At 40.0% G+C, this 27,961-nt stretch overlaps 1 protein-coding gene across 2 annotated transcripts in view; it reads right to left on the bottom strand.

Moving 5' to 3' along the window:
* atp9b (ATPase phospholipid transporting 9B) overlaps nucleotides 1–18,576 on the bottom strand; it is a 384,890-nt gene extending 366,314 nt beyond the window's left edge. For both annotated transcript variants that reach the window (XM_048529464.2, XM_048529465.2), the window contains exon 1: nucleotides 18,484–18,576. In XM_048529464.2, the coding sequence (XP_048385421.1) occupies nucleotides 18,484–18,560 (77 nt within the window). In that variant the 5' untranslated portion in view covers nucleotides 18,561–18,576. The remainder of the gene's footprint in view (nucleotides 1–18,483) is intronic.
* Between the last annotated feature and the right edge of the window lie 9,385 nt (nucleotides 18,577–27,961).

Below are 27,961 nucleotides of genomic sequence, written 5' to 3'. Positions count from 1 at the left end.
TATCCATCCAGGTGCATGTTAAATGTTGCAATTGTATCAGACTTCACTTCCTCTGGAAGCACATTTCATACACGCACCACCCTCTGAAAAAATTACCCCTCAGGTCCTTTCAAAATCTTTCCCCTCTCATTATAAATGTATGCCCTCTAGTTTTGGAGTGCCCCACCCAAGGAGAAGGGCCTTGGCTACTGAGCTTATCCATGCCCTTCAATTTTAAAAACCTCTACAAGGTTATCTCTCAGCCTCCAATGTTCCACACACAAAAAAAAGCCCCAGCCTATTCAGCATCTCCCTACAACTCAAAACCTCCAGTCCCAGCAACATTCTTGTTGTTAAATTTGAGGGGGTGTGGAAAAAATTTCCATCGTTCCTATAGAAGTGTTACCAGAATTGTAAGCTGGATTCTAAAAGTGGCCTCACCGATGCCTGTACAGCCACAACATGACACCCCAACTCCTATACTCAATGTTCTGATCATGGACATCAAGCATGCTAAATGCCTTTTTCAACATCCTGTCTACCCATGGACTTCACTTTCAAGGAATATACACCTAACAAATCAAATGAAGAAAAATCCCTACCCAGGAACAAGCTATTCTAGATGAAATAATATGTATTGAGGTAGGATTAATAAGAAATTCCACAGTTAACAAGTCTCCGCAGGTAAATTTCACAACATGGTCGAACTTCAAATTCAGTTGGAGGGAATTCAATTTGGATCTCAAACCAGTGTCGACTTAAGTAAAGGCAATTAGATAGGCATAAGCTATGGAAAAACAGACCAAGGGGAAGGTTAGTAGATAAGCAGCAGCTGACATTTAGGCAAATATTTCAATGCCTAGCAAAAGTTTATTCCAGTCAAAAATGAAACAATGAGAGTGTTGAGCCATCTGCGATTAACGAGGTTGGTCAAGGACAGCAAAGCTTAGGTGGCTGAACAGCTGGTTTGCAGTGCAGAGTAATGCCAACAATGCTGTCAGCAGCTGAGATTACTATGAACGTCCCTCTTTCTCAACCTCTTTCTTTGCCTGAGGCATGGTGACCTCCCAGTTAACAGCTCTCTGATGTGAGACTGGCCCTATGGTCCTCTGAAACGATGACAACTTTACACTAAGCATGGCTGGTTCGCTCAGTTGGTTACAGCATGATGCTAATGACACCAAGGTCACAGATTCAATCTCTGTGTGGGCCAACACTGAGTCTATTTTGAATTCACTGCAATCAAATGCCATGCTTGAGTTGGTTGCTACATCAAAAGGTGCTGCACTCTGAAAGGGATTAAAACAGTCTCGCTACAAAGTCAATAAAAGCCATCCACGATACAAAGAAATACTTGGAAACAGAGCTACTCAACCTACATGTCCTTGGAGCTGACCAAGGTCCATTATTCCACTAGAATTTCTATGAAAGCCATGAATATCATGAACTCCTTCATCGTTGATATCTTTCATGTGTGAATCCTCAGAGGCAATCTGCGCATTCATCACAACAAGTGCCAGACCATCTTGGCCAGGAAGATCTAAAGCAACCATCCACCTTGTGCTACTGGAAAACTGCCTCTGAAGACAAAGTCACCAAATACACTGGTTCCATATACATCAACCACACAAGAAAAATAATCCAATCAGAAACTAAGGGCATACAAAGCAGTGAAAACTAACGGTAGGCCAGAGGATTGGAAATTTTTGTTCAGGAACCAGCAGAGATTGACTAAAAACATTAACAGAAAGGGATAAACTGACTACGCAAACAAATTGATAAGAAATAGAAAAACAGCAAGACTTTCTACAAACATACAAGACATAGTATGGCATTAAGTGTAGAAGCAGAAGCAGGTAGTTCAGCCAGCAGATTCTGCTCTGTCATTCAGTTAGGTCACGGCCTATTGGTTCTCAACTGAACTTTTCTGCCTTTTCTCCATATCCTTAATTTACTTAACAACTCAGCAAACATAGCCTTCTGCAGTAAATAATTGCATGAATTCACTGCCCTCAAGAAATTCCTCCTCCTCCTGCATCTAAAACGGGCTACACCAAGATTATGCTCTCTGGGGCTAGAGTTTCCAACAAAGTGAAATGACCTTTCTACATCAAGCCTGTTAAATACCCTAAGACTCTTATGTTTCCATAAAGTTGACATCTGCCCTAAACTCCAATGAGTATGGGCCAACATACTCAACTTCTCCACATAAGACCTTCCACACCCAGTATCAGCACAGAGTTTTCTCTGGACTGCCTCCAATGCCAGTATATATTTCCTTGAAAAACAGGCCTAAAGCTGTTCAAAGTTATTCCAGTTACGGTCTGACTCGAGCTTGGTATAATTTTAGCAAAGGGTCCTTTTTATATTCCATTCCCTTTGAAATAAAAGCCAACACTCCATTTGCCTTAGGCTTTCTTCATTTAAATAACACTCCACACCTCTATTCTTCCTGCCAAAGTTCATAACCTTACATTTTCCCATATTATATTTTTATTTCTACACCTCCCCCTCAAATTAGTTAAAGCCCTAATTATTCGATTTGCCAAGACACAGGTCCCAGCATGGTTCAAGTAAATGTCTTCCCATTGGGAGAGTTACCTTCTACCCCAGTGTCAGTGCCCTATGAACCGAAACCCATTTCACTGAGATCAATCTCTGAGTCATGCATTTAACTCCTTGCCTTTACACACCCAATGCCTTTTTACCCATAGCTCAGGAAATAATCCAGAGATAAGTGACTTAGAACTTCTGCTTTTTAAATTTTGCTCCTAACCATTCAAAACCTTTAAGAAAATTTCCCAGGCCCAATTTATTTGGTACAAATGTAGATGACAACTGAAGCCCTCCCCTCCACTCCAAATTTTCTCCAATCCCAAATAGATGCCCTACTCTGGCACCAGACAGACTATATGCCTTTGGGACTCCTACTCAAGGCTACTGAGAAAAATAGCCATCACCTAATTATATTTCTCCTTTCACTACTACTTCCTATTTCAATGGTTCCATGGTGAAGGTATCATGGTCAGTTTGCCCACATTCCCTGTAGTTCCCATTCTCAACTACACAGCTTGCAAAACCCTTGTAAAATGTTGCACAATTCCAGGGGACAAGGCTGCTCAACGGCAGTCTCCTAGGACCTAGCACCTTCTGCACGTGCAGTAAATGCCGCGTTTATAAGAATCTGCTCAGAGACACGTTTACCTACAGTGGCCAACCCTTCATTCAATAAAGAAATTCCAAATCTGAATCAGGCAACTACCTTCTTTATTTAGGCTTAAACAAGAACAGACGTAGGACATTTGGTGCCACAAGTCTTTCTACCATTCAACAGAATCATGGCTGATCTGACATTCCTCATGTCCACTTTCCTGTCTTTTTCCCATAACGCTGATTTCCCCCACTAATCAATATCTCATTATGTCAGCCTTAAATATGCACAGGGACTGCCCCAAACAACCCTTAGTGGCAAGGAATTTCAACGACTCTCAACTCTCCGAGGAAATCTCTCCTCATCCCAGTCTTAAATTGGTGCCCTTAATTCTCTCACCCTGTCAAGTCCCTTAAGAATTATATACAATGAGGTCACCTCTCATTCTTCTGAACTCAAGTAGAACCCTGACCTGTGATAATGGGAACTGCAGATGCTGGAGAATCCAAGATAATAAAGTGTGAAGCTGGATGAACACAGCAGGCCAAGCAGCGTCTCAGGAGCACAAAAGCTGACATTTCGGGCCTAGACCTTTCATCAGAGGGCTCTGATGAAGGGTCTAGGCCCGAAACGTCAGCTTTTGTACTCCCGAGACGCTGCTTGGCCTGCTGTGTTCATCCAGCTTCACACTTTATTATCTTAGAACCCTGACCTGTTTAACTTTTGCTCATAAGACAGTCCCTTCATAACAGGGATCATCCTAGCGAATCTTCTCTGAACTGCCTCCAATGAAATGATATTTTTCCTTAGTGGAACCAAACTCAAGATGTGGTCTCATCTGCACCTTGTAAAGCTGCAATAAAACTTGCATATCCTTCTGCTCAACTCCTTGAAATAAGGGCAACATTCCATTAGCATTCTGAATTACCTGCTACACATGTGCCAGCTTTGTGTTTCATGCAAAAGTACCTCAAGTCTGTGTTGCAGGTTCCTGTGATTTTTCTCCATTCAAATAATACTGCTCTTTCATTATCCCTGCCAAAATGAACTTTGTACTTTTCTATATTATACTCTATTTGTTATCAACACCTCTCTATAAACTGCTCATACCACTCTCAGAACCTGTCCTTCCACCTGCACAAATGGAATATTGCTCTCCCAGTTTCCACACCTACTTCAGCTGCCAATACATCGTAAATCCTGCACTCATGTTCATTATCAGCATATCCAGCCTTAAACTAAAATCACTGGAGATCTATCTGCATGTAATATTTCATTCACCTTTCTACTGACCCTACTTGCAATATTTGACAGTAATAATGAGCAACCTAAACCCACTGGTTTCTCAGCAACATTTCATATGATGCACAATGCATATTCCAAACTGTTGTAACAATGGATTTCAATCTTGCGTTCACAACACTAACATTCAACATACTCTTAACACGTTTTACAACATTACAGGATCAACAATTTCTGCAGTTTGCTTCTACAAGCATAGCTTCAAAGTACGGTGCAGACTGTTTCTTTTAAAAAAAGCACCAATTACAGCAAACATACAAGCCATGCCTAAAAATGATAGGATCATTTGAAAAACTACAAAATGAAATTACAATCCCAATTATAAGCTTCTTGAAAGTAGTTTACAAGTTATTCTGTAGACTAGAAACCATTTAAAACTAAATTTGGCTGCCGCTATATTTTAATTACAACATAAGGTAGCTGAAGCAAGCACAGACGTGCAATAAAACACTAGGATATTAAAAACAAATGCGTTATCAACAATTCAAAGACTTAAAAGTATATTCTCTATTTAGGGGTTATTTGACAAATCATAACCACACAGATTCAAAAACATTTCGTGAGCTAAAGATTGATTTGCAGCTTAGTTTTACATTGCCTCCTTCATTTGTTCAATTGGTCTTCATCAAATTATTCTAATCATGGCATGATTTCTACATAGATACACTAGTTCTGTGTAAGACATAAGCAATTCTCAGAAATGCAAGGCTGGGGATTTAAGCAATGATTAGAGAACCAATTCAAAAAGTAGCTTATGAAATGTTTCGATACTTCTGATGAAGCAAAAAACACCATTTACATACTGAGGGGCAGATTCATAGTCAGTGTAAGAAACTGCTATCTGACAATCTATTCGGTATTTTCAGATGGTTGGATATACCGTAAGGTCAATGAGGCCAATGACTAGAAATCTGCATTATTCTTGCACGGAAAATTTAGACATTCAGCTTACTCCCAGGCAAATAAATGGCAGTTTCCGGTTTCTGGTTGGTGTGAATCTGTAACCTCAAAAGATGTTTGAGAAAACCCCATGTTTAAATGGGTCTGATGTCTCAGTCGATAAACACACATTAAATCTGCATCATTCAATGTGAAGTTATTAAAGTAAAAAGAAAAAAGGGGCACAAGTGCACTGAAACTAGAAATCCAGAAGTCACAACACCAGGTTACAGTCTGACAGGCTTATTTGTAATCACAAGCTTTGAGCACAGTGAGAAGGAAGAGCACACAGACGTAGAGTTTATAGGTAGAGAGATCAAGGGCTGAGAGGTCATAAGATCATACAACTGGTCTGAGTGGAGTGTCAGATAATAAACCTCTGCAGGTGATCAAGAATGTTAGACAGTGAGTAAACTGTCAACAGCTGAGTAACCAATGAAGGGATGACCTATACTGCAATTAGGTGAGTCAGAGATAATTGCAACAAAAAAATTAAAAACAAGGTGGTGCTGGAGACAAACTAAATGACTGGAATAACATGACAGGTATAAGTATTGCATGCTGAGGGTATAAACAGAGTAATACAGAAGTCAAATCTGTAAAAACTAATTCAGGTGATATTGCCAAAACAGGACAATTCGGAAGATTTTACAGATACAGGACTGTATGGTAGGGTCACATGTAGAGTGACACACAAGATCACGGTTGAGGCCATCTGCACAGGTACGGAACTTTGCCATCAGTCTTTGCTCGGTGATTCTGTTATTGTGCATCTTAAAGTCCACATTGTAGGACGCTTACCTGAAGGTCAGAGGCCAAATGCCTTTGGCCGCTGAAGTGCTCCCTGACCGGGAGGGAACATTCCTGTCTGGCGATTGTAGTGCAATGTCCATTCATCCATTGTCACAGCATCTTCGCAGTCTCACCAATATACCATGCCTCAGGGCATCCTTGTCTGCAGCACGAGACAGGCATTGGCTGAGCCACACGTGTATTTGCCACCTGGTGGATGGCGTTCCCACATGTGTTTGCAGTATCCATATAGATGATCTGACATGTCCTGCAGAAGGTACCATGACGGGATTGAGTGATGTTGTGGTAGATGCCATCCTGAAGGCTGAGATAACGAAGTGTGAAGCTGTATGAACACAGCAGGCCAAGCAGCATCTCAGGAGCACAAAAGCTGACATTTCGGGCCTAGACCCTTCATCAGAAGGGATCAGAGAGCTCTCTGATGAAGGGTCTAGGCCCGAAATGTCAGCTTTTGTGCTCCTGAGATGCTGCTTGGCCTGCTGTGTTCATCTAGCTTCACACTTTGTTATCTTGGATGCTCCAGCATCTGCAGTTTCCATTATCTCTAGTCCTGAAGGCTGAGTAGTTTTCTGCGAACAATGGTTTAAGGTTTGGCAGTTGTATAAAGGCGAGAAGTGGAGCCTTAGGGAAGACCTTGGCAAAATACTCATCATCTTCAATGACACATTGAAGGCTGTGAAGAACATGGCACAATTTCTCCACTCCAGGGAAGTACTGGACAAAGGATACTTATCAGTCATATCCAGTGTCTGTCTTCTGAGGCGTGGTTTTACGCTGTGGCACGTGGGACCTGACGATTGATGAGTTGAGCATCATATGCCGTTTGTATGATTATATCCTTCAAAACCTTTAGGTGCCTGTCACATTCCTCGTCACCTGAGCAGATCCTGTATATGTGCAGGTCTTGTCCATAGGGGATGGTTTCTTTAATATGTTTAGGGTGGAAGCTAGATAAGTGCAGCATCACGAGGTTATCCATAGGCTTGTATAACATTGGTCGGAGGTCCTCTGCAGCAAAGAAGTCTTGCTTGAACTTGTGCATGAAAATGCTGGCATATTGGGGTGCAAATGTGGTCCCCATGGCTGTTCCACGTGCCTGAATGAAGAACTGTTTGTCGAAGGTGAAGACGTTGTAGCGAGGGTGAGTAGAAATCCCAATGGTTAAACGTTAGTGAGCCTTATGATTGAGAAACCATATTGCTGCACGTACAGAACAGTTCTATGCTCAGCTCGTTTCAAGACAAAAAGAACGGCATCTCACTGTTTCTGACTGGTGTGGAACCTACCAGCTCTTGAGATGCTTGTGAAGATCTCTTTTTCAATTAGGCCCGATGCCTCTGGAGACAGGAAGCCCACATCAATTCAACATCATTCCAATGTTAGTAAAGAAAGGGGCATAACAGCACTAAAACCGGAGGCTCTAGTTTCCACTCCTCTTCCACACAAGCATATCATAAGCAACAAACACCCTTCAGACAAGGTCTAGTTGAACGTACAAAGTTGCACATTATTATTCCAGAACTATACTATACTTTGACAGTACATTTAGCAAAACATATCAAGATTTTTTTAACAGAAGTGTCAAACATTAAGAGGAGGAGACCTAAAGCTTAGTCAGAGACCAAGTTTTGAAAGGCATCTCAGAGGAGACAAAAGGGAAAAAGAAAGTTGGAAAGCTTAAGGGAGAAAATTCAAGTAGAGATATCAAAAAAGCTCAGAAATGGAAGACATTAGAGATAGAAAAGGTAAAGGCCATAAAGAAATTTGAAAACAAAGATGAGGATCTCCAACCAGTGGAGAGCTCTCACCGATTACCACTGACTCCAGTTTTGCTAGAGCTCCTTGATGCCACACACAGTTACTTGCTAGCTTAATGCTAAGGACAGTCACCGTCACTTCGAGTTCGGCTCTTTTGTCCTTGCTTGGACCAGGACTGTAATGAGAGAACAGCTGAGGCTAGGACAACTTTACTGCAGTAAAAAATGATTCTTAATGATGGCACAGTCATGTAAATTGTAAGTTTATGCTGGTATCTGTATGACACTAAGGTTGTGAACTGTTTGGTTAAGTAGCCAGAAACAGTTAGGGCCAGCTTAGAAGAATTAGAATTAGTAGCAGAGACAAAAGAGGGTTTTCATCTTCCCAACATTTAATTCAAGGAAATTTCTGCTGCTTAAGCAGTGCAAAGACAGTGGAGAGGTAAAGGGTTAGGTTGGTAAGGTGGACCAGGGTGTCTTCTGCATGTATACTGAAACTAGAGTTGTGATTTCAGGTGATGTCGCCAAGTGGCACAGGAAGGGCAAGAAATAGGAAGTAGTTACATATGGATTCTTGCAAGATATCAACAGTAGAAACCATTTCAGATTAAGCCTTATCCAAGCCTTGAGGCTGTCTTTCTGAAAGCAAGAATCAAACAATCTAAAAACTGCACTCAAGTAAATGTTTATGTAAAACTGGCATTAATTGCAAAAGATCATGAATGAAGAATTGAAATTACAGATATTTGTGCATTCAACATGCAACATTTTACCCTTAGCTTCCTCAATAATTTGTGTGTGTTGGTGGAACAAAGTTTTTTTTTCCCCAGTTAAAAGTGATTGCTCATAACTGATGTTCGGTGACACTTTCAATGTTTCAATTCAACTGCAATGATATTCAAATTGGGTATACAGGTGAGTTTTATAAAATAAACAGTGTTGGGAATTTTAAATAAAAATCCAGAACTGTCGAAGTAGGTAGCAGCAAGGGATCAGCCAGAAAAGAAATTGACCATACCAGAAAAGAGAATGAGCAACTAAAAGATTAGTGATTATATTGTCATCTTTGCTTAAAACACTTGCAGTAGGTTTAATGTCAGGCTGTCCAAGTCTCTAACATTCATTCTCAGGATATAAGACACACTAGCAGAGAATATGGGAAGGGCTGTCTTCTTTAACCACTGCAGTAAAGTTTGTTAGACAGTTAAGAGTCAAGCAAGTTGACATGGGACAGCAGTTGCATATAGACTTGATCAGGGTATGATGGTTGATGCAACTGAATTTTTGACAACACCCTGGCAGTTTCATGATCACTTTGTAGCTCTTCAAATTGCATCTGCTCCTCTGAAATTTGAGTTTTTCCATGCTCTCTGACATTTGCCCAGGCTGACTAAGAATCGCTGCAATAATCCAGTCTGCTCTACACTCAAACTTTTAAAAATCAGAGGGTGAAGTAAACTGAGCTTAACCAATCTGCAGTTCAACAAACGTAACACTGCTATTCTATTTCACTCTTTAAAGCTATGTCAGACTGAGTACCAAGTCAAATAGAAATTTAGGGGAAAAAAAGCATGATATTCAAAAGAGACCTATGAGGTAGGGCAGGCACACCTATCCAGGTCCTAAACACTCAAAAACCTACAGTTTCAAATACAGTAAACTGTTAACACTTCAAAACATTAACTCAACATGTTAAATGTTATGTTTTTACACAGTATCATTATACACAGTATAACATGAGTGTTACATAAACAAATGGCCTAATTTAGTAAGATAGTGTGGTGGAGGCATTCAAGAGGGAATGTGATTGTCATCAGAAATGGAAGAACACTCAGGGTTACAAGGAGGCAGGGAAATGGTACTACAGGAATTGCTCCTTCAGACAGCAGACACAGACAACCAGGTTTTTTTAATTCACTTATGAGCCATGGTATCACTGGCTGCCCAGCATTTATTGCCCAACTCTGGTTATCCTTGAGGGGGTGGTGGTGAGCTGCATTCTTGAAAGACTGTCGCTTTCTACACTCGAAAGAAAATAATGTCTAAAAATGGGTTAGATAGCCCATGGTGAAGGACTGTCACAAAAACAATAATAGTGTTAACAGAAACAAAGCCACAAGACAATCACAAGCTTAAAATATTATTAGGGAGGATGATGCATTTCAGTCCCTGCAAGGCCAGCCTCTTGTATGCTGTATTGTATGATTCTGCAAATGCATGGAAAACCAAAGAACAGGACCACGTTCAAACTGCAATTGCACCTCACGACCAGTTTCTTACAAGTAAAAGCCATTCAAATTTCACAAAATTAAACATTCCAGTCAAACAACAGTGCTGTTCATTACTACTGGCCATTAGAGTATATATTCACTTACAACAGATCAATCCAGGCATCTGTTGAGTAACTCTAATCAACGTACTCAGTCCTAGATATAGATGACAAAAACAGGCTACAATTCCAAACCTCAAGGCATCAAGTACAGAGTCCTGACAGCAAGTTCAAGTTGCACTTGAATTAAAGAACTGCTGCTTCTGTAAGTGCTTTGAAAAATCTCAGTAATAATTCCTATTAGCCTACTGAACTGTATCCTGTGACTTGGAAAAACGGTGCACTTTGTTTTGATAGTATGGTAGAGGTATAACTGCACAAAGCCTGGATAATTACGCTTGCCAATTTATTAGAAAAAGTCATTTCTCTTGACAAAACAAAAATAAAACAATTAAACGGACTACCAGTAACATTCATTCATTTATCCCTTTAACTTGATCCATTAACATTCCTAATTCCTTATTGCATAAAATCCTTAGCCTGTAGCAGCCTTTTTCCACCCTAGAGATTATCCCCTCATTTATACACTTTACTACATTTAGAAATCATTTCCTCTGGTTAAAGTTTAAGTAATAGTTGACAAATGCTCATTCATACCATTTCTGAAATTTAATTTCAATCAATCATCAAGGGACAAATGCAGAGTGCTGAAAAACTACAAAAATTGTTTTGAAAGAACAGTACAAAAGTGCTTTATAATCCTTTCAACTGAAATTGAAACAAGTTTTAATAAATTCAAATAGTTCTAAAGCATTATAACTCAATGTTTTATTCAGCTTTATGAACTATTTCAGGTTTTGAACTGGACACCCAAATTACCAAGTTGGAGGATGTGCAAATTGTTTTATAACAGACATTTGTGCAACTGTTATCCCCAAAAGACAACCGACTAAGGAGAGGAGTAAAGGGAAAAGTAAAATCACTAAAGTGCTCAAGAGACTGACTGCTGTCCAGCAAGCCCTGCTAATGAATGCTTATTCACGTTAGCCAAGAACAATATGAATTCCAAGTGATGTGCTACCTCTTCACCAAAGAAACAGCTTGTTGACATTAACAATAGCCTCCTTCAGCCTTTTGAGACCTGAAACAATGCAATAGCAGGTGATTTAAATTTCGATGTACAACCTGATTTGGCTAAGGACCTGTACCCATGTTCAGTCAACATGAAAAGGAAGACTGACAACTGGATAGGAAAGAAAAGTTTTAAATATACAGAACGATTATGCTGATTTTGAAAGATAAAAGAATAAGAAAATCTACCAATTTCTTACATAGATTCTCAAAAGTTGTGTTTGCATCCAAATTCTGAATCTCCCCACCTCTATCATTCTGACATTGGTTGCAATTTTACTCATTCAATGCAAACACCAAGTGACTGTGTAAAGTGCTGCACACATTTACTGGAATCCTGAGCTGCCTCAGTACTCAAGCTCTCTCCAGTCCAAAAGAATAGGCCTCAAAGAAACACCACGTATTTTTTTAAAAAGCAACAGCTACACATTACAAGTCATTGAATCAGAAAAATCTGAAAATACTCAGCAAGTCCAGCAACATCTATGGACAAAAAAATGGAGTTAGTGTTTCAGATCAATAACTTTTGCTCGGAACTGTTCCGATGAAAAGTAACTGGTCTGAAACATTAATTATTGCCCTCCATTGATATTGCCATTGTTTGACCTGCCATTTATTTCCAGTACTCTCTGCTTATATTTCAGATTTCCAGCAACCACAGTATTCGCTTTTGAATGAAGTCCAGTGTGGTTAACTATACCAGGTATGTAAAATTCTGTCTTGTATCACTATCTCACATTGCTTTCTACAATTACCCACTCTTTCATTAGGAAGCCATGTGCTGTGATTTACATCTATCATACATACCTCCATCCCCAGTTATCCAAAGTAACGCCAGGATGTCTATGCTGTAATTTTTGCGCTACATATATTCTCATGAAGATGTTCTATCCCACCATTCAAATATTTCCGTTCCCCAATTCTGCCCTTTGGTTTTATGATCAAAGGCAGTGAATGCTGCCCAGGGACTATTTCATAATTCTTAAACTGCAGTACAGTTATTCAACTAGTTTATTTACTTACAATGGGACTGTTTAGGAGGTGATAAATTAAATCAAATGAAGTTTTATCTATTTCATTTTCACTCAATTTCCTACTTAGGTCCAAATCACTTCCATCAAAAGCATTTTGGAATGTTCAGAGAATGACATCTATCCTCCAGTACCTTATTATAGAAATCAATCAAGAGATATTATTCAACAGAAATAGCTGGAGAAACACATGTCTGGAAATATATGCAGAGAGAAAAACAGTTAAAAGTCCAATGAGGTTTCTTCAGCATTAAAAGCACTTGTTTTTGGCCAGGGAAGAAAACAACACCAGGCAGATGGAGGTGGGATCCAGGGAAAGACAGAAAGAAGAGGGTAGCCAGACAAAATAATTGTTGATAATAAGCCAGGGAGAAAAAGGAGTCAGTTAGGTGATAATGGGAGCTACGAACTGTTGAAAATGGGTTGGTTGTGCTGAAGCAACCCATTTCATGACAGTACCTGGAGCTGTGGAGGTAGATAATGGACAAGGGAGGCAACATTCATACCATGAAATTGTTAAATTCAACGTTGACCCCTGAAGGTCATATCAAAGCAGGTGTTGTGTCCAGCTTTGGTTGAGCCTTGCTGGAGCACTGCAGCACTGTCAGAAACAAAAATGTTGGCATGGGAACACAGTAGTGCATTGAAGTGACAGACAACTGGAAACTCATGGTTATTTTACAGTCAGTACATAGACACTCTACCAAGCGATCTCACAGTCTGTCTCTCTCTGGGTTCCATCTCTATCTATCTCACTCACTCCTTTGACTCCTCACAGCACCAACGTAAATGCCACCTTTCCCTAGTTGCTTTCAGTTCCGTGTCATCATCGGACTAAAGCCATTAACTATTTTCCCTCCATAGATGCTGCCAGGCCTGCTGAGTTTCTCCAGCAATTTGTTTTAGATCGACAGCATCTGCAGTTGTGTTCTTTTAGTATTCAACAGCATTAGCAGGTTATCGAGCGGAGTGGTTATACAGCTGAGCATAATCCAATAGTCCTTCCAATATTTACAAACATGCACGTTAGCCAATTTTCCCATTCTAACTCAAATTCCCCAAACTAGTACATCGACAATGCTCAGCAAAACTCAACTAATTGAGCACAGAACAATCCTAGTAACCAGATTAAACTCAATGTCAGCAGACGCAAGCCACCCTTAGAGAGTACGACAGAAGCTTCTACTTAAGAAGCTGACTAGATTCGATACCTCATTTACAATGATTCGTTATCCAGAGTTCTTTGCAATCAACTGAAAGAATTGTTTCAAAGAAGATTGAGAAAGGCCTGTTTGGTTGCGGTAATATCATTCAATTTAAACAGCAAATAATTCTTGCATCACCAATTAATCCAATCCAGACATCTGATCAGAACTACTGGAATTCTTAATTAAATGCAGCGGTGTACCATTAACACTAATTCCAAAAAAACATTAACTTTTTGCAAAGTTATGCTTGTATGGTGATAGAGTGAGAAAATTGCACATGTCCCCAAGTTCATAGAACTTGGAGTATTACTTAGTTGGATAAGGCGTTCAAGGTTAGGCAATTAAAAAGCAAACTTAAGGTTCTAGCCTGTACCAGTCTAAATAAATTTGTTTGAGCCACTTTAGAGTTTTTTTCTCGACTGCCAACACTTCTGTTCACCTCACTGAAGCAGATAAGGTATCTCCCTTAATAAAAATACTGCCACAATCTGATTCCAAAACTCAACATAAAACCATGCTTTCCTTGAGAATCAGACAGCTCATAGCATTTTCAATCTACTGAAGTACTTCTGAAGCATAGTCACTGTTGTAACGTAGAAACAACAGCCAATTTGTGCCTGGCCAGTCAAAAATGAGTCAACAACCAGATTTTTTTTTATTCATTCACGGGACAAGGGCACACAGGCTAGGCAACATTTATTGCCCATCCTCAGTTGCTCAGAGGGTTCAGTCAACCACATTTGCCGTGGGTCTGGAGTCACATGTAGGCCAAACCAGGTAAGAATGGCAGTTTCCTTCCCTAAAGGACATTAGTGAGCTAGATGGCTTTTTCCTGACAACCAACAATTGATTCATGGGCATCATTAAATTCTTAATTCCAGATGTTTACTGAATTCAAATTCCACCATCTGCCATGGCAGGATTCCATCCCAGGTCCCCAGAACATACTTGGGTCTCTGGATTAAGAGTCCAGCAATAATACCACAAGATAATATGATAAGATCATAGAAAGCCTATGATGCAGAAGCATGCCATTCAGCCCATCGGTCCATGACAATCCTCTGAAGAGCATCCCACCTAGACCTATATGGAACTTCGCCAAAGCCTTCTAGAAGTCTAAATAAACTGCATTCACAGGCTCCCCTTCAACTCAATGAATTATATTCTCAAAGAAATCCAGTAGATCTGTTAAGAATGATTTTCCTTTTGTAAATTCATGCTGACTCTTTGCTGTCCCACCACTGCTTTCTAAACGCTCAGCTGCTACTTCTTTTATAAACGGACTCTAGTATTTCCTCCTAAAAAGACAGACTGGCTGGTCATAATTCCTGGTATTGTCTCTGCTTCCCTTCTTAAATACACTGGTTAAGTTAGCTATTCTCCAATCTCTAGGATCTGTTCAGCGTCTATTAAATATTGGAATTTTCCCAAAAGGAAGCCAGGCTCAAGTCCAACCTGATCCAGAGGTGTGTAATAATATCCCTGAACAGGCTGATTTGAAATATTCTATCAGGGTTAATGTGACTCTTATAGCACAGTAGCAGTGACCTTATCTCCAAGCCAGAAGGAACCAGATTTAAGGCCCAGACGGTAGGAACTGCAGATGCTGGAGAATCTGAGATTCAAGTCCCACCTGCTTCAGGAAGTATTAAAACACATCTAAACCGTTGCTTAAATCCATCTATATTAACACTTTTGTTCAAATGTTGCCATAAGACACTTGACATGATTTAACTCAAATCTCCAATATTTGGCTATTATTTATATTACTTAGAACAAAAGAAAACATTTATCCTGTCCCACTAACTTAACTCACTAAAGCTCAAGATGTACTTACTTGAGTCAAATTTCATTGCTCTCTATATCTTGTGAATCCATGTTTGAATTATGACCCTATTAAAATAGCAAATATTTAGGCCCATTATCTTTGAAGTTTCTAGCCCCTTAAGAATTACTGAATGGGCTAATTAATCTCCTTTTGGTAAAATGCGAAACGTAGGGATTTTACTACAGCAAGATAAATAATGACGATAAAAAACAGTTGGTGGTATTTAAACTAGAGAGAGTTTGTTTTTAAATAAAAGTATAAAATATATCTAAAACCAAAAGAACTATGGAGGCTGTAAATCAGGAACAAAAACAAAAACAAAAAAAGTGTGCTGGGTCACCAGATCCGAAACGTTAACTCTGATTTTCTCATCACAGATGTTGCCAGACCTGCTGAGCTTTTCCAGCAACTTCTGTTTTTGTATAAAATCTAACTACTTCATTTTAAATAAAGGTATCTAGATATGTAACAGTGCTTGAAGTTGCAGCAAACAGTGGTGCTGAGTCATTGGACAACTGGAACTAAGAGCGGGAAAACCCGTAGGTGTAGTCAATTATTAGTGATAACAATAGGAAAAAGGATACAACTAATTAAATAAGATGCATACCATTTGACATCAAGTTTGGGAACAGAAGGTATGCAGGATGAAGTCAGGGAACAGTTTCATTAATAGCTCAATCTAGGCACACTAAATATACACAAGTTTTTAAATAAAGCCATGTGTCACAAAATTAGAATATTTCCACTCGACATACTGACTTAAACCAGGGTTTTTGAGAGCATCAAAATGGCTGAGCTTGTTGAAAACCACTGGTTTGAGTGAAGTTAATAATTTATCAACAGAAATTGAACTGATTTATTGAAAGCTGCTGTTAAAATGAATGTATAGTCAATGTGAACTTTCATCAATATCTGAAGAACTATCACTCTCTCAAACCTAGTACAAAGTGTATTGCTTTCATACAAGCAGACCAACTATTTAAGCGCAGCGATAATGATCTGTGCCACACAAATTTTACTCACATTATATCTGGAAACTTTTTCAATGCTACCTAGAAACAGTGCCTACACAAGTACATGTTACATGGCAAGTTTACAGGTAAATACAAGTTACTGTAGCTATTTATAAGCCACTGAAATCCTTAATAGGCCAAAAGTGACTGCTTGTAAATTTCAAACTTTAGGTAAAAGAATGCCTTTACTGGCATATTTCAATCAAAGGGATTGTTTTGCATCTGTAAAACTTAAAAACTGCAATTAACACACTCTGCACATATTATATAATATGTCCCTGTCTTCACAACAGGGATCCAGTGAGTTTATAATGCACTCAAAACTTTAACAAAGCAACATCATGATTAACTATCTCATGCCACATTTTGATATTTAAACATGGAGGTGAAATAACTAACTACTTTCATTGCATCTTTTAATTACCCATTCTGAAAAATCTCATGGTATTCTTGAAACTCCAATTATATTGTTTGTGACATAAATTTCTCAAAATTAAATCAGCCAACTTTACAGTAAGTGATGATCATTCCATTTTCTGTATGGTGCACATGCAATAATTAGGCAGTTTTTGGCTGAACTATGACTATTAACTTTAGAATTCAGAGCTCACCCATAGGCATTTAAAACATACTCTTAGACAGAAATTACAACACATACATGACACAGCCCAAATAGACCATATCAACATTTACCTTCCATAGAAATAGTGCTAGTCACACGCACTCAAAAGAAAGCTTTATGGGAATGGCCTAATCTTCTCATCAAGCACCAAAGCACTTTACCACATGCAGTCTATCATGTAGAAGTACCAACCAAACAAGCATTTATTTCCATTTTCAGAACTCTACCCTGCAATAGAGTGGATGTTCTCATTTGTTGATTTACATGGACTAGTCTGTCTATAGTTAGCTTAAAAAGCATCATCAACAACTCAATGTTAACTGTTTCTCTCTCAACAGATGCTGCCAGACCTGCCAAGTCTCTCCAGGACTTTGTTTATATTTCAGCTCTCCATCAGCCACAATATTTTACTCATTAAAAAATATTGCTTGCAATTATAAACAAATACCATTTCATCAATTTGATTTGCAATTTCCATAATTTGCTAGACAATGCTTTAAATTTAATGGTGAAACTACTTTGCACAATGGTGCAATTCACAGGATAGTTGCAAAGGACTGGTACAGAAACTCAGGCCAATAATAAACTTTTGTCTCTTTTAAAACCACATAACCAATCATCAGAATGGGATTTGTTAGTCAGAAGAAGGATTTGCATTTGCATCCATGTTCTGCAATCATGGGGGATCTCAAAGCACTTTACAATCCAATGAACTTTTTCTGAATTATAGGAACCACTACAATGTGGGAAAGGCACCTACCAATTGACATCTCACATTCTCACCACAAAAACATGAAATGTTTGAATGACCAAACAGCCTATTGATATAATGTTGGTTCAGGAATAAATATTCAGTGGGACACCAGGGTAACTACTGCTTTTCTTCAAGCTAGTGCCAGGGGACTTTTTAAATCCACTTGAAGGGCAGATGGAGAGTCAGCTTAACATCAACCACTGAGCACATTCATAGACATCAACGTAATAAAGATGCTGATGTCTGACGCTAAACAACTAAAACAAAAGCAGAACCTCGAGAGTGCAGCACTCCCTTAAATCCTGCCAGCCTAAAGGTTGTGCTCAGCCTCTGGAGTGGGATCTGAACCCACAACAACTTAAGAAGTGGGAGGCACCCATTGACCCAAAAGCCGAGATCGATTTTAGTGGAAGTGCAGCTCTTCCCAGGTTCGGGGGATGCTGCACTCAATCACATCCAGCATAGAAAAGGTGACAGCCTAGTTCACCCGTACGCCTACTGTTAGTGAAATGTGCGGTGAGGGTGAGACTGAGACTGAGATTGAGCCAGGGGCCAGGCCCAGCTCCAAATTCCCCCAAGCCATCAACCCCCAACTCCCACATCACTCTCTTTTTCTCTGTGCTTAACTCCCAAGCCAGAGGTCGCTGAGCTGGCACGGTATGAATGTGCGGAGGCAGTGATGGTACCTGCTCTGTCTCCCCGGGTAATATTCCTGTCTCTTTTGCAGGTTCCGCACCGGGTGTAAAGGAATACTATCCGCCATCTTAAAGTGGGTAGGCTCACCTCCCACAATCCTCTGGGCGCAGGCGCGTACACCACTCATTACGTCACCAGCAAATTACGTCACCCGTACCTCAGACGTTGCACCACTGTCCCTTGAAGCCTCCACCCACAACTCGTCCAGTCCAAATGGTCCTCAATGCGTGAGCTCATTCCTCAAATACCTTGAAAATCCTACCAAAAGTTCTCACTTTTGATAACTATTTTCACCCACTCGTCTATCCCCCCCCAATTCGTGAACCATTTCCCACGCCCCACCCTTAGCACCAAGCAAAAGTTGTTGGGAAAAGATTTCTCTTTTTGAAAAAAGAGTCTTCAGCATTTCTGAAAGAAGGACAAACATGTCACGCTGCAAAAAAAATGTTGATTTATGTCTTGTCAGTAGAAAAAAACAATTTTCCACACTTTTTCATTCAATAATTGTGGAAATCTTAGGTTAGGCTGTTCAGTATCATTTGTTCTTGTTGCAGTAAAGAAAGAATTATTTACATAGTGCCATTTATTTAATGTCTTTCATGACTTCATCCAAAGTGCTTTGCTACTAATTAAGTAGACTCAAAGTCATGGAGTCATAGAGCCCTTCGGTCCAATTAGTCCATGCCAACCATGTTCCCAAACTAAACTAGTCCCACTTGTCTGCTTTTGGCCCAGATCCCTCCAAAGTGTGTGTATTCATGTACTTATCCAAATGTCTTTTAAATGTTGTAACTGTGTCTGCATCCACCACTTCCTTTGGCAGTTCATTCCATGCACAAACCACTCTCTGTGTAAAAACGTTCCCCTCAAGTCCTTTTTAAAACTTTCTCTTCTCACCTTAAAAATATGCCCTCTAGTTTTGCATTCCTCCACCCTAGGGAAAAGTCCTTTTCATTAATCACCTTATCAATGACCCTCATGATTTTAAAGGAAATCTATAAGATCCCTACTCAACCTCCTACCTTCCAGCAAAAGAAGTCTCAACCTTTCCCAGTCTTTCCTTATCACTCAAATGTTCGATTCCCATCATGATAAATCTTTACTGAACCCTCTCCAATTTAATAATATCCTTACTACAGAAAGGCTGCACACAGTATTCCAGAAGAGACCTCACTAATGTCCTGTACAACCTGAACAACAAAGGCAAGCGTACTAAACACCTTAACCACCCCATCTACCTGTGATACAAATTTCAAAGAATTATGTACCTGAACCCCTAGGTCTCTCTGTTCTACAACACTACCCAAGGCCCTAGCATTAGTTGTATAAGTCCTGCCTTGTTTGTTTTACCAAAATGCAATACCTTGCATTCATCCTAATTCAACAGCATCTGCCACTCCTCAGCCCATTGATCCATTGATCGAATTCTCTTTGTAATCTTAGATAACCTTCTTCACTGTGGAATATGCCACCAATTTTAGTGTCATCCACAAACATACTACCCATGCCTCCTATGTTGTCATTCAAATCATTTACATACATGACAAATGAAAGTGGACCCAGTATTAAACCGTGTAGAACAATGCTGGTTACAGGCCTCCAGTCTGAAAAACAACTCTCTGTCTCCTATCATCAAGCCAATTTTGTATCCAACTGGCAATCCCACCCTGTGATTTAACTTTACTAATTAGCGTACCACGCAGAAACTTATCAAAGGCTTTGCTAAAGTCCAAGTAAACAACGTCTATTGCTCTACCCTCATCAATCTTTTTGGTTACATCCTCAAAAAACTTAATCACATTTGTCAGACACAAGTTCCCTTGCACAAAACCATGCTGACTATTGCGAAGCATTGTCCTTGAATCTCTAAATGGATGTAAATCCTATCTTTCAGAATTACCTCCAACAGCTTACAGCCCCACCCCACCCCAACTGATGTCAAACTCTCAGGTCTATAGTTGCCTTACAGCCTTTCTCAAATAAAGGCACAACATTAGCCACCCTCCAGTCATCTGGCACCTCACCCATAGTCATAGATAACACAAATATCTCTGTTAGGGGACCTCACAATTTCTTCCCTAACTTCCCACAATATCCTGGGATACACTTGATCCTATCTCAGAGATTTAGCGACTTTTATGTTTTTTAAGCCCTCCTGTGTTTCTGCTTAGGTAATGTGAACTGTTTTCAAAATATCAATATTTATTTCCCCAAGCTCTCTAGCCTCCATTTCTTTCTCCATAGTAAAAACTGACGTGAAAATTTAGTATCTTCCCATCACTTGCAGTTCAGCATGCGTATGAACTCATTGATTGGGCCCTATTCTCTCTCCAGTAAAAATATGTGAATCCACTGTAATTTGGGAAACAGTAGCAGCTAATTTCTAAACAGCAAGGTCCCATGAGCTGGAATATTCCCACAATTCTGCACACCATAAGACTGGCCTTATCAGCAACCTGATAAACAGGGCCTGAATCATCTGTTCATCGTGGAAGCTTGGTACCGAAATAAGGTACAGAGAAACCAAAGCTTTCACTGAGCAGACCATTTTGCACAATATATTGCACAAACTCATGAATGGGCCGAAGGCCATTACTTTTGCAACTTAACTACCTCAAATTACCCTGGAAAGTTAAGATATCTAAAAGCTTTGAACAACAGGTGATGCTACGAACAATTAAAGTTTCAGTTAGCAAGAACCATGAGTAAAGGTAAAAAAAATTCCCATTGGACAAACAGAAATTTTTAAATTAAAGTGCAGAATGGGCTGAAAAGACTAGAAATTAAAAAGGAGTTCTTATGGCTCACAATAAACTTGACCGCAATAGCAAGTGGTCACCACAAGGCATAGGGCCATAGAAGTAGTTTTAACTATAGGCAAAGCACTAGTAATCTCACAAAAAAAGGCTAAACAAGCATATTCTAACAAACGGAGATAGAAGACTTTTAGGGTTGTGATAGATAAAGGAGAGTCCATATATTGATCTATGTTTTAAACTGCAAGAAAGGCTACAGGCTTTAAATTTTATTTGGAAAAGTTGAGAAAATTTATAGGAATTGTTTATTGGTTCATAAAAGGGAGGAAATCATCAATTTTGCCTACACAAATGTGAGAAAAGCCTATTTGACTGGAAAAATGTGAGCAAAGCCACAGTAACAATATGGAGATACAACATCGTTTATGTTTTTACTCATTCAGGGTGTGGGCTTTACTGACTGTGCCAGCATTTATTGCCCATTCTTAATTACCATTGAAAAGCGGGTGGTGAGCTTCATGTTTGAACTGCTGTAGTCCAGTTAGTATAAGTATACCTAAAATACGATTAGGTGTGTAGTTCCAGGATTTTGACACATTGACACTGAATGAATGGTGATATATTTCAAGCGAAATCATGTGCAAGTCTTTTTACTGACTTCCCTTTGGTTGGAATTTTGGAAGGTGCAGTCTAAGGAGCCTTGGTGAATTTCGACAGTGCATATAATTAGATGATAAGTATTGTTGCTATTAAACATCCAAGGTGTATAGAATAAATTATGTTGGATCAATTAGTTTGGCTGCTTTGTTTGGGGTAGTGTTGTTGGAGCTGCATTCATCCAAGCAAGTGGGGTTATTCCGTCACACTCCTGAGTTGTGCCATGTAGATGGAGAACAGGTTTTGAGGAGTCAGGAAGTGAGTTACTCTTTTCATGATTCTGTACTTTTGACCTGCTTTTGTAGCCACAGTATTTATATGGTTAGTCCAGTTCAGTTTCTGGTCAGTGGTAACATCAGGATGTTGATAGTATGAAATCGAGTGCTGGTAATGCCTTGAATGTCAAGAGGTGACGGTTAGATTAACTCTTGTTGGAAATGGTCACTACCCAGCACTTATGTAGAACAAATGTTGCTTGGCAATTGTCAGCCCAAGCCTAAAGGTTGTCCAAGTCTCACTGCATTTGAACATGAACTATGGCAGTATCTGGGGAGTTGTGAATGGTCAGGAACATTTTGTAGCCATCAGGAAACATCCTCACTTCTGACCTTTTGACAGAAGGGTGGTCATTGATGATGGAGCTGAAGATGGTTGTGCATAGGACACTATCCTGATAATGCCTACAAAGATAACCTGGAGCTAAGAGTACTGCCCTCCAACAACCATGGCCATGCTTTTGTGCTAGGTACAACCCCAACCAGCAAAGAGTACTCCCCAATTCCCCATGATTTTCATTAATGCTAGGTTTGCTTGGGCTCCTTGATGCTACAGTGCGGTGACCTTGATGTCAATTTCAGTTATACCTCCCCCAGATGAGGAGTTTAGCTCTTTTGTCCACATTTGAACCAAACCATAATGAGGGCAGTATATGAGTGTCATTGATGGAACCCAATTAGAGCATCTGCACACATATTATTGTTACTTAAGTGCCGCTTAAGTGTGACAATTAGCTGAGTTGGATTTGGTGCTGCTTTTCGTGTATAGAATATAAACGTGCAATTTTCCACATTCCATTGTAGTAGCTGTATTGGTGCAAATTTGGCTCAAGGCATGGTAAATTCTGAAACACAAATTTTCAGTACTGTTGCCCATAGCCTTTGCAATATCCAATGCCTTCAACCATTCCTTGAATATTGCAAATGCTTCAGCATTACATTTTGCATTGAGTACAAGAGTTTGATAGCCTTTAAGATAAGGAAAACAATGCAGAACAACTATATTGAAAAACTGAGAATTTACAAGGGGAAGAGAATGAAGCAACATCAATATACTGCAATATTACAAGCGGCTTCGAGACACTCCAGAATGAAAAGCTTTAAACGAAAAATACTAAATAATCACATTAAGAAAAAGTAGCAGGAGACATTACGCTGACTATCAGATATACTTCCAGAGATGGCCACACAGCACACAGGATTGGACAACTTGAGGAAAACAGCAATTCAGATAAATAATTTCTTCCAGGCTAAAGACTAAATCACAAGCTGATCGAATAAATGCACCATTGTGTTCAATAGGACCTACGGCTAATAGTGTTATAGCTCATTAAAACATTAAGGAAAGGGGAGATACTTTTTAAGAAGTCCTACAAGCTTTTAACAATTACTTTAATCTGAGAACAAGTAAATTTTTTGAAAGAGCAAGATTTAACAGAAGAGTTCAGTATCTGGATATATTTCTATAGACAAGTTCATTAACAATCTCTACAGATTGGTTGAGAACTGGGATTTTGGAGCTTTGAAATCAGATTTCATAAGGATAAATGTTTATTGGAATTACTTGAGAATTTTTTACAGATCAAGCACAGGCCAAAGAAGAATTGGCTCTGTAAGCAGAAAGCCACAACAATCACACAGAGAAATTCTAAGAGGTAAAAAGTAACTTTATCTCAGGAGGGCAATGCAATTCATTTTGCTCATAGGTATAAAACTCCTAAAGATATAAGTGGCAAGCCAAAACCAAAAGTAGGCCAATGATTGTACTGTTGAATAAGGAAATCTCACAGACAGAAGCAAAGGCGAGCTATTAAAAAGAATGCTATATCAGTAAAGCTATAGGTAATTTCCAGGAAATATGTACAAGGAGGACACATTTAGAGAGTAACAAAATAACAAATGCTTACTCATACAAAGATTTCAAGATAACAAAGTGTGAAGCTGGATGAACACAGCAGACCAGGCAGCATCTCAGGAGCACAAAAGCTGATGTTTCGGGCCTAGACCCTTCATCAGAGAGGGGGATGGGGAGAGGGTTCTGGAATAAATAGGGAGAGAGGGGGAGGCGGACCGAAGATGGAGAGAAAAGAAGATAGGTGGAGAGGAAAGTATAGGTGGGGAGGTGCGGGGGATAGGTCAGTCCAGGGAAGACGGACAGGTCAAGGAGGCGGGATGAGGTAGTAGTTAGGAAATGGAGGTGCGGCTTGAGATGGGAGGAAGGGATGGGTGAGAGGAAGAACAGGTTAGGGAAGTGGAGACAGGCTGGGCTGGTTTTGGGATGCAGTGGGGGGAGGGGACGAGGTGGGCTGGTTTAGTGATGCAGTGGGGGGAGTGGAAGAACTGGGCTGGTTTTGGGATGCAGTGGAGAAAGGGGAGATTTTGAAGCTTGTGAAGTCCACATTGATATCAATGGGCTGCAGGGTTCCCAAGCGGAATATGAGTTGCTGTTCTTGCAACCTTCGGGTGGCATCATTGTGGCACTGCAGGAGGCCCATGATGGACATGTCATCTAAAGAATGGGAGGGGGAGTTGAAATGGTTCGCGACTGGGAGGTGCAGTTGTTTATTGCGAACCGAGCGGAGGTGTTCTGCAAAGCGGTCCCCAAGCCTCCGCTTGGTTTCCCCAATGTAGAGGAAGCCACACCGGGTACAATGGATACAGTATACCACATTGGCAGATGTGCAGGTGAACATCTGCTTAATATGGATGGTCATCTTGGGGCCTGGGATGGGGGTGAGGGAGGAGGGTTGCATCTGCACCTCCCAGTCGCGAACCATTTCAACTTGACGGGCATTACTGAGATTGCAGCTGCACAAAAAGAAGACCTCACCGGCTGAGGTATCCTCAAAGGGAGGTAAATGAGATTGGGAAAGACCAGAGCCAGGCATTCTATCAGGCAATTATATATGAGAGGTGGGTGTTATGGTTCCACAGAGTCTTGTTGCCTTGCAGGCTGGCCATTACCACCATAGCACATGGAATGCTCAAAAATGAGGTTCCTCTTTCACTGGCAATCTCCAGGTCTAATTGGGCAATGTATTCATGTGGTGACTTACCTTTATACTGCAGGATAACTGCCCATGGAGGTAGTAAGAGTCCCTTAATTGGACATTTAACTGACTCACTTGGGTTCATAGTGGCTGAGGAGGAATTTCTTCAGCCAGAAGGTGCTGACTCTGAGGAACTCATTGTCACAGAGGGCTGCGTGGGTCAAGTCATTAAGTGTATTCAAGACAGAGGTAGATAGACTCTTGATTAGCAAGGGGTCAATTGTTACAGGGAGAGGGCAGGAGAGTGTGTTTGAGAAGCATGTCAGCCATGGCTGAGTAGCAGAAAGGACTCAATGGAGTAAATAATCTAATTCAGCTCCTATAATTCCTTCCTTCATTGTTCACAACATGGTCTCCTTTACATTGGCAAGACCAAATGCAAACTAGGTGACTGCTTCAGAGGGTAATTCTACCTTATCTGTGGGGGTGGCAATGGTGGCTCAGTGGTCAGGGACCTGGGTTCAATTCCACCCTTGGACAACTGTCTGTGTAGAGTTTGCACATTCTCCCCATATCTGCATGGGTTTTCTCTGGGGGCTCCAGTTTCTTGCCACAGTCCAAAGATGTGCAGTTTAGATGGATTGGCCATGCTAAATTGCCCATAGCGTTCAGGGATGTGTAGATTATGTGGATGGGTCTGGGTGTGATGCTCTGAGGGTCACGGCAGACTTATTGGGCCAAAGGGCCTTTTTCCACACTGTAGGGATTCTGTGATCTGTGAATGACCTTGACTTCCCAGTTGTCTGTCATTTCAATAAATAACTTGCTCTCATTTATGCCAATATTTTTATCCTGGGCCTGCTGTAATGTTTCAATGAAGCACAACACAGCCTATTGGAATAGAACTCAAATTTTGGCTTCGACACTATACAACTTCTAGAACTCCATATTGAACTCTACAACTTCAAAGCATGAACTCATTCCATTAGTACTCCATTTTTCTTACAGTCGCCTGCCATCACCTCTCCTCTCCATGGGATTGTCTTGCTCACATCTTGTGTACTTTACTGTCCACCGAGAGTACCAATTTTTCCCGTCTACACTTTTATTTTGATTTTATGTCTCGAATTTTGATTCACCCCTCCACACGATCTGTCTCCCTTGCTGCTCCTCCACTTCTGTCAAAAATATAAACACCACCAAGTATACCTTTCAGTTCTGAATAAGTCATATTAGACTCCAAACATTAACTCTGTTTCTCTCTCTTCAGATGCTGCCAGACCTGCTGAGTTTCTTCAGTGTTGTCTGTGCTTCAGGTTTCCAGCATCTACATTATTTTGCTTAGCAAATAAAATTTCCACTGGCTCTTCCATAAGACAACAGTTGAGTTTGAGATATTCTGAATGTATCTCTCTAACTCTAAGAATAGGGATATTCGTAGTTTCTTCATATGTAATTTTTGAATAACAGTTTTGTGGCAATGCTGAGGAATGGACATGATCCCAGCTTTGTTTCTGAGTGGCAGCACTTGAGCATTTTAAGATCCAGAGCTGCTAGTTCCTCATCATTATTTATCCAAACCAAAATGTTTTTGTTTAGCTTTAAGTATTTTCTTGTGATTCATACTGCACTGCCAAGAACCTAGCACAGGCTGTAACAAATGGAATCATTGAGATTGCTCTGCTTAGTTTGTTTTTCTGAATGACAAATCAAAGCCAATGATACAGACAACAAACAAGCAACCTTCAGACCATGTGCAACTCATTGCACTGAAGTTGGCCAGCTCCAATCTGCAAAGAGACAACTGGTCCAATTGGGAATCAAGAAGTTGTCCCGATACAGAAGAATACTTAAGGAAGATTTTTCTGGCTGCAAACAGGAACCCTCTAAGACCCAGGAGTTCCACAATACCACCAAATGCAGAGTGCAGCCTCTTCCAGTATACTTAACAATGGCAGAACATTATAACAGCAATTTCAGCCAAAACCCTAGGAAGCATCAAAAAAATCCCACAACACTAGCCTCTGCACAAGACAGACCATATGAATGGCTCTCTGTGGGAGTGCTCTGTATGCTTTTCTGTAACATGCCAGGTTGTCTTCTTAGGATTGCACTGAGACCTTTATAGAGCATGATATATATTTGAAATAGTTACAGCTGAAACTCACTTAATGCTAGATTCTGAGAGCAATCAAGAGAGAAAAATCTCAAGGCTGGATTGTAAAGTATGTCCTAGGAGTCAAAAAGCATTGCACGAACACACTGAACCACCTGGTCCCCTAATCTCTACACTGCTTTAAAAATTAAAAAACAAACCTTTGTGTCTTTTGTGGATAAAGTTGAAAAGGAAAGAGTTTTCTCTCCTCCTTTGTTCCAAAGGGAAATGAAACCTGGGTGGTCTCATTGCTGAAGTTTGTACAAAATGCCTCCTATAGCGCAAGAAATGAGGGAAACCGTTCAGAAAATGCTCCTATGGCATACAAAAAAGGAAAGCTGTGTGGCGTGAAATCTCTTAAAAGGACATACAATCTCTGGGATTTTCCTAATTGGCCTTGCTATTTCTTCTGCAATGTTATGCAACATTCTTTCAGTTCATTAAGAAATAAACCTAAGGATAAGTAACCTTGGGAATTTTTTTTATTTCTCTCTTTATTATCATAACTTTTGGATGAGTTAATAGAAATAGAAATTTATTTTAACATGCATACTGAAAAAAGTAGTTGATGTTATAATTGGATATATTCTTTACCTAACAGTCTGACTTCTCCCAAATTAGTGAGTATGCTACAG

This window comes from Stegostoma tigrinum, chromosome 5 (genome assembly GCF_030684315.1).
Source record: "Stegostoma tigrinum isolate sSteTig4 chromosome 5, sSteTig4.hap1, whole genome shotgun sequence".
Classification (NCBI taxonomy): domain Eukaryota; kingdom Metazoa; phylum Chordata; class Chondrichthyes; order Orectolobiformes; family Stegostomatidae; genus Stegostoma; species Stegostoma tigrinum.
Note: the sequence above shows the minus strand (reverse complement) of the source record. Positions and strands in the feature narration are given on the sequence as shown.